This window comes from Salvelinus namaycush, chromosome 31 (genome assembly GCF_016432855.1).
Source record: "Salvelinus namaycush isolate Seneca chromosome 31, SaNama_1.0, whole genome shotgun sequence".
Classification (NCBI taxonomy): Eukaryota; Metazoa; Chordata; class Actinopteri; order Salmoniformes; family Salmonidae; genus Salvelinus; species Salvelinus namaycush.
Genome location: NC_052337.1, coordinates 22236737 through 22244820, shown reverse-complemented (window position 1 = coordinate 22244820; position 8084 = coordinate 22236737). Strand labels below are relative to the sequence as shown.

General features: G+C 45.1%; 1 protein-coding gene across 1 annotated transcript in view; it reads left to right on the top strand.

Moving 5' to 3' along the window:
- The first annotated feature begins 328 nt into the window (after nucleotides 1–328).
- LOC120025510 (voltage-dependent N-type calcium channel subunit alpha-1B-like) overlaps nucleotides 329–8084 on the top strand; it is a 207616-nt gene continuing 199860 nt past the window's right edge. The window contains exons 1-3 of the mRNA XM_038970078.1: nucleotides 329–606; nucleotides 2117–2222; nucleotides 5264–5403. Coding sequence (XP_038826006.1) covers nucleotides 329–606; nucleotides 2117–2222; nucleotides 5264–5403 — 524 coding nt within the window. The remainder of the gene's footprint in view (nucleotides 607–2116; nucleotides 2223–5263; nucleotides 5404–8084) is intronic.

Genomic DNA, 8084 nt, shown 5'->3' with positions numbered 1-8084 from the left:
GTGGCTGCATGATCTATTTAGTTGGAGCAGGCTGATATGGATGTAATATGTGGAATGAATTGGAGAATATATCATTCGATAGGTTGAAGTGCATTTGGCACATATTGCGATTGAATGCAAACTTTATTTAATTATATTTCGAATTTCTTTGAGAATGGACAAAAAGGAAAGGATTTACACAAAGAAAATCGATGTATTTTCTTAAAACACAAGCCATACACTAATGCAAACCTGTGGTCTGGCTAAGTGTGTTTGTTGTGATGCTTCTGCCCTCCATTTCCACTGACACCAGTTTGGATTTTTATTGTTGGATCTGTGCGTTTCCAGAATGGCTCGCTTCGCAGAAGGTCTACCCACCCGCTATGGAGCTGGAGCAGGTGGAGGAGGCAGAGGTGCGCCCGGCGCAGGCAGAGGGGGCGCCCGGGCTGGTGGACCTCCAGGCGGCCAAAGGATGTACAAGCAGTCGATGGCTCAGAGAGCCAGGACAATGGCCATATACAACCCTAACCCTGTCAAACAGAACTGCTTCACTGTCAACCGATCCTTGTTCATCTTTCGAGAGGACAATCTCATTAGGAAGTATGCTAAGCGAATAACCGAATGGCCATATCCTTTCCTACGCAAAACCAGGGTACACATTGGTATTTGTATAACGCACATATCCTCATTTGACAAACACGCATTGGTAGATTTTGATTAAGAAACATGACACAGGGAGTGAAGCGCTTATATTTTATTTCAATGTTTGCTTTTACTGAACATGACAAATGTATGCCATTTGTCACCATTTCGAAGCTCATCTGTAAGTGTACTCAATCGATTATTACATTATAGAAAGTATCCCTATTCTGGTGTAAATGATTAGTTCATTAAACCTTTTGCTTAACACCTGGTACACCTGTCACTCAGTGTTCTGCCTGATTGGACACGAGAAAGGATTTTCCTCCAATAATAGTGTTAGCATATACAGTTTAATGACTTGGCGAGATATCCTATGTACCTAGTACACACTCACGAATTGTGCACGACTGCTTTTTACTTCAAACATATTTGATTGTGATCCTCAATTGCCAACTACCTATTCGCTAGATTCAGTTTTCAGTTTCAATTGTAAATGAGCGAGTTTAATCTCTGCAATGTGTATGTATGTTTTTAGTTCTCAGCGCTTGCTTCTCTTGGATTAGGGTTCGTTTTTTAATTCACCTCTGTATTCCGTCTCGTTTGCACATTGCCTGTTTGTTATCAGTGTCATTTCAACTGTTGCTGTTCACCGATTTGTCCGTTTCCATGGTAAGGTGAGCGAGCCCCCAGTGAGTTGGAGACCGCTGGCTCTGAGGTTGTAAAACGCCTCGCCTAAAGGGCAGATTCCACCATTAATTTTTCGTATTTGTCCACTCAGTCGAGTAAGGCTCGTTTTGGCCTTTTTGCAAGGGCAAAGTGCAGTGTTAGGCTTCTGGCGGGCCCTGGGCACACGATTCTAGGGTGATATGTCGATGGGTCAGTAAAGCCTTCCAATTCCTCCCCGACTCGCTATTCCACAAAGGCCTCCCCTCGCGGCGAATGACCAGAAAAAAATTGGTAGAATGATTCAACCATAGAAAACGGATTGAAATGCAGCCCAGGCTCTTAGCAACCCTGCATGGGCAGAGTATGGTCTATTGTTGTAGTGTGTGGGATTAGCCTACCATCTTTTATTTCTGTCCATATGTAGCCATGCTGTGTGAATTAGGATATCTTTTGGACTCCTGTTCAGTCAATGTCATTAATTGGTTAACTGAGCTCAATGAGTCAGTGACTTCCTAAAGCTGAATATATGTTCTGCTCTGCTCATCCAAATAGATCAATCTGTTCAGTGGCACCTCAGGTGGGTGGTGGCAGTGGGACTGTTTTAGTGACGCTCATTGTACACAAACACTGTCGAGGCAACTCTCACCAGCCTTTACACAATTTGGGTATTTGCCTATTTTCTTTTTTTAATCTAGGTTATTCAATGTCAATACAGAGATATTTACCGCTATGGGTTAAGACTAAGATACTTACATGTCGGAGTTAGTGTTTTTTTTTTTTATTGTGCATGAAATTCTCTGTCATGGCTTGTGTTCCTTAACCTGCACACTCCGTTTGAGTACTTGATCCTGGCCACCATCATCGCCAACTGCATCGTACTGGCTCTGGAGCAGCACCTACCAGCCAATGACAAGACTCCCATGTCAGAACGTCTGGTAAGCCACTCATCACGCTGGGTCCCAAATGGATGGTTGTGTACCAAATGGCACCCTATTCCCCATTGTCTTCCGTCAGATGGTGTCATTCTAACACGACACGCAGGAGCCAGAGTGGACAATGTAAGGAATAGGATTCCATTTGGGATACAGCCTATGATAACGATACCTATCACACTTTCTATAACTTTACTTAGTGCTCCAATTTATATACTTATACAGTATTGTCTTCTGTTTGTTTGCTGTAAAAGTGTAGAATATGTGTTCTTTTTGCTCATTTTGAGCTTTCCACCACTTGAACTCAGTGATGAGGCAGCCCAGTCAGCCCTAAACAACACCTCCCAGAGGGCCCTGAGTCCCAGACACACCTCCAGTACATGGGAGAGCAGCACCCCTTCCTCATTAGTGTCTGGAAGCATGGAGATGTGTGTGTCTCCCCCTCCTCCCAGCTATCATTCTGTAAGTCAGTTGAGCCTGACACTGAGCAGGCTTTGATCCCCCCTTCTCCTCCACAGGCCCCTTGTTCTCCCGCCTGCTCACACGCGTAGCTTAAACCCCGTTTGAACTCTGCCAGTCGAGTCATTAAACCAATGCCGTTTAAGCTGTGAAAAGCTTAAATGGTATCTTTTCACTTTAAGCTGTGAAAGAATGAAGCCGGAGGGGCTGCCACGTAGCCATTGAAGGATTGTGGTGCTGTTTCTCTAACACAGCGTCTTCAGACAGGACACAGAATAGCATTACATTGTTCAGCACTTAGCTCACAGATCGGTCTTAAGGATGTTTTGACTCTTGGGAGTCTGTATAAAATAGAGGAAAAGGCATAAAAGGGTCTGCTGCAACAGCTTGGCGAGATAAGGTTAATGACTCCCCTCAAATGCAGCCAACTGCTCCTGTTCTTAATTATCTCCGTAATTGTGATGTAACATCAGCAGTGGCGTAGTGGCACAAGAAAACACAAGGTACTCGACACCTGAGAAACTGATTAGTGTTTGAGAGAGAATATACAACTCCCCTCTTCCTTTCTCCCTCCTTCCACTCAAGAAGAAACATGGAATACCAGCGTCTTTTATGGTCCAGGGTGAATAGATTGAGGTGTGTCTGTTAAGTGGAGCTCATGATAATAGAACATTGTCAAGAGGCGTTGTTGTTCAGATCCATAGCAGAGTTTTACCCTCATGGTCCCCTGTGATTTCCCCTCTGCCCCTCAAGAGGCATTTACTTTAGATGGAGTCTTCATTATTCATGAGCATTTGACATCTATACCTTATGTTAACAAACAGTCTACTGTACTACATAATGCATTTATGGATGGACCCTCCAGCCTAGCCATTATAAACTCAGCAAAAAAAGAAACGTCCCTTTTTCAGGACCCTGTCTTTCAAAGATAATTAGTAAATATCCAAATAACTTCACAGATCTTCAATGTAAAGGGTTTAAACAGTGTTTCCCATGCTTGTTCAATGAACCATAAACAATTAATGAACATGCACCTGTGGAACGGTCGTTAAGACACTAACCGCTTACAGACGGTAGGCAATTAAGGTCACAGTTATGAAAACTTAGGACACTAAAGAGGCCTTTCTACTGACTCTGAAAAAGACTGATGCCCAGGGTCCCTGCTCATCTGTTTGAACGTGCCTTAGGCATGCTGCAAGGAGGCATGAGAACTGCAGATGTGGCCAGGGCAATAAATTGCCATGTCTGTACTATGAGACACCTAAGAGAGCGCTACAGGGAGACAGGATGGACAGCTGATGGTCCTCGCAGTGGCAGACCACGTGTAACAACACCTGCACAGGATCGGTACATTCGGACATTACACCTGCGGGACAGGTACAGGATGGCAACAACAACTTCCCAAGTTACACCAGGAAGGCACAATCCCTCCATCAGTGCTCAGACTGTCCGCAATAGGCTGAGAGAGGCTGAACTGAGGGCTTGTAGGCCTGTTATAAGGCTGGTCCTCACCAGACATCACCGGCAACAGCGTCACCTATGGGCACAAACTCAACGTTGCTGGACAAGACAGGACTAGCAAAAAGTGCTCTTCACTGACGAGTCGTGGTTTTGTCTCACCAGGGGTGATGGTCGGATTCGCGTTTATCGTCGAAGGAATGAGGCCTGTACTCTGGAGCGGGATTGATTTGGAGGTGGAGGGTCCGTCATGGTCTGGGGCGGTGTGTCACGCATCATCGAACTGAGCTTGTCATTGCAGGCAATCTCAACGCTGTGCGTTACAGGGAAGACATCCTTCCTGCAGGCTCATCCTGACATGACCCTCCAGCATGACAATGCCACCAGCCATACTGCTCGTTCTGTGCGTGATTTCCTGCAAGACAGGAATGTCAGTGTTCTGCCATGGCCAGCAAAGAGCCCTAATCTCAATCCCATTGAACACGTCTGGGACCTGTTGGATTGGAGGGTGAGGGCTAGGGCCATTCCCCCCAGAAATGTCCGAGAACTTGCAGGTGCATTGGTGGAAGTGGGGTAACATCTCACAGCAAGAACCGGCAAATCTGGCGCAGTCCATGAGGAGGAGATGCGCTGCAGTACTTAATGCAGCTGGTGGCCACCACAGATACTGACTGTTACTTTTGATTTTGACCCCCCCTTTGTTCAGGGACACATTATTCAATTTCTGTTAGTCACATGTCTGTGGAACTTGTTCAGTTTATGTCTGTTGTTGAATATTGTTATGTTCATACAAATATTTACACATGTTAAGTTTTCTGAAAATAAACGCAGTTGACAATGAGAGGGTGTTTCTTTTTTTGCTGAGTTGATAACGTGTTAGGATGAATGCATTAATCTCACTGATTGAAAATGGTGTCCAAGATTACAGTTGGTCTTCTGGTGTAGGCTATGTTTTCACTTCCCCTCTTTCCTTCTCCTCTTTTCATCCACGAAGAGAGGGTTCCATTCCTTGACCCATTCTCCACATGCTGGTAGAAAAGTAAAAGAAACAATCCCCCTTCTTTTTCCCCCTCTCTCTTCTGCCATGCTTCATTTCCCTCTCCCTTGTTCCCTGTCTCTCTCTGCAGGATGACACAGAGCCCTACTTTATTGGAATATTCTGTTTCGAGGCTGGCATTAAGATTATCGCCTTGGGCTTTGCATTTCACAAAGGCTCGTACCTCCGCAACGGCTGGAACGTAATGGACTTTGTGGTCGTCCTCACTGGGTGAGTCCTTGGCCTGCTGTGTGTGTTGTGTGTGCTTATTTGTATGCGTTTTATGAATGTGTTTGGGGCACATTCCTTAGTGGTGCATTTGCCTGGAATTTGCCTTTTCCACTATTGCGCTATACTTAATGATTAACACTGTCCTACAAAGAATATTAATGCAAAGCAACCAAAAGTGACATTTAAATAAAAAATTATTCTGTTATACCAATGTATTGTCCAATATTGCTCATGAAATTTGCTCATGAAAGTCTTTGTTTTGACTCTCCCTTTATGATGCAAGGGCTCAGTGGAAGCTCGAGGTAATAGGCTAACTCGGCCAAAGGTAAAAATGAGTAGAACATCAAATCAAATTTTATTTGTCACATACACATGGTTAGCAGATGTTAATGCGAGTGTAGCGAAATGCGTGTGCTTCTAGTTCCGACAATGCAGTAATAACCAACAAGTAATCTAACCTAACAATTCCACAACTACTACCTTATACACACAAGTGTAAAGGGATAAAGAATATGTACATAAAGATATATGAATGAGTGATGGTACAGAACGGCATAGGCAAGATGCAGTAGATGGTATAGTGTACAGTCTATACATATGAGATGAGTAATGTAGGGTATATAACCATAAAGTGGCATAGTTTAAAGTGGCTAGTGATACATGTATTACATAAAGATGGCAAGATGCAGTAGATGATATAGAGTACAGTATATACATATACATATGAGATGAGTAATGTAGGGTATATAAACATAAAGTGGCATAGTTTAAAGTGGCTAGTGATACATGTATTACATAAAGATGGCAAGATGCAGTAGATGATGTATATACATATACATATGAGATGAGTAATGTAGGGTATGTAAACATTATATTAAGTGGCATTGTTTAAAGTGGCTAGTGATACATTTTTACATAATTTCCATCAATTCCCATTATTAAAGTGGCTGGAGTTGAGTCAGTATGTTGGCAGCGGCCACTAAATGTTAGTGGTGGCTGTTTAACAGTCTGATGGCCTTGAGATAGAAGCTGTTTTTCAGTCTCTCGGTCCCTGCTTTGATGCACCTGTACTGACCTCGCCTTTTGGATGATAGCGGGGTGAACAGGCAGTGGCTCGGGTGGTTGTTGTCCTTGATGATCTTTATGGCCTTCCTGTGACATCGGGTGGTGTAGGTGTCCTGGAGGGCAGGTAGTTTGCCCCCGGTGATGCATTGTGCAGACCTCACTACCCTCTGGAGAGCCTTACGGTTGTGGGCGGAGCAGTTGCCGTACCAGGCGGTGATACAGCCCGACAGGATGCTCTCGATTGTGCATCTGTAGAAGTTTGTGAGTGCTTTTGGTGACAAGCCGAATTTCTTCAGCCTCCTGAGGTTGAAGAGGCGCTGCTGCGCCTTCTTCACAACGCTGTCTGTGTGGGTGGACCAATTCAGTTTGTCCGTGATGTGTACACCGAGGAACTTAAAACTTTCCACCTTCTCCACTACTGTCCCGTCGATGTGGATAGGGGGTGCTCCCTCTGCTGTTTCCTGAAGTCCACGATCATCTCCTTTGTTTTGTTGACGTTGAGTGTGAGGTTATTTTCCTGACACCACACTCCGAGGGCCCTCACCTCCTCCCTGTAGGCTGTCTCGTCGTTGTTGGTAATCAAGCCTACCACTGTAGTGTCGTCCGCAAACGTGATGATTGAGTTGGAGGCGTGCATGACCACGCAGTCGTGGGTGAACAGGGAGTACAGGAGAGGGCTCAGAACGCACCCTTGTGGGGCCCCAGTGTTGAGGATCAGCGGGGTGGAGATGTTGTTACCTACCCTCACCACCTGGGGGCGGCCCGTCAGGAAGTCCAGGACCCAGTTGCACAGGGCGGGGTCGAGACCCAGGGTCTCGAGCTTGATGATGAGTTTGGAGGGTACTATGGTGTTAAATGCTGAGCTGTAGTCGATGAACAGCATCAGTGATACAGCACCGTTTTGGATGGATGTTCTGAGTGCCATAAGTTCAAAGTCTGGGGTCGGCTCTTAGTCCGGCTGTGCTGAGAGAGAGTGTCTGGCTGGCAAGGTGACACTAGCCAGTCAGAGGACTTTGGAGAGCAGTAATGACTCTGTCTCTGATTGAGCCCAGATGGGTGAGAGGGTAGAGCTACTGTAACTATGTGGAGCAGTGATGCGGTACCAACACAGTATAATCACCTCTGAGAAGTGGACCAGCCAGGTCATCAGCTATAATCACATCCTCTCCGGGTGTATCATACTCCACTGCTATAGGGAGCCAGGCACAGGCCTACAAATGCAACACAGTCACTCTGTTACTGCTTTTATTTCTCTGTTGCTCTTGCCGGTGGTAAACGTTGCCTTGCTTTGTTCAATTTATGAGTGGCAAGTTATTGTGCCTGCTTGTTGTTATAAGTAGTTTGGATAAGATGTATGGTCTAAATAATGGCCATTCCGGAAAGTCAATAAACAAATAAATCAAGCTGCAAACTGAAGCTGGTAAGTAATGAAGAGTGAGAGAGTGGGGAAGGGAGTGGGAGAAACAGTGTGGCTGTTGATGTAGTCTTCGTCTTGTCCCCCTCCCCTACACACACACACACCTCTCATAAGTCATCAGTAGCGTTATTTTATTTTAGAGAGCATTTGACATCTATACCTTATGTTAACAAACAGTCTACTGTACTACATAATGCAT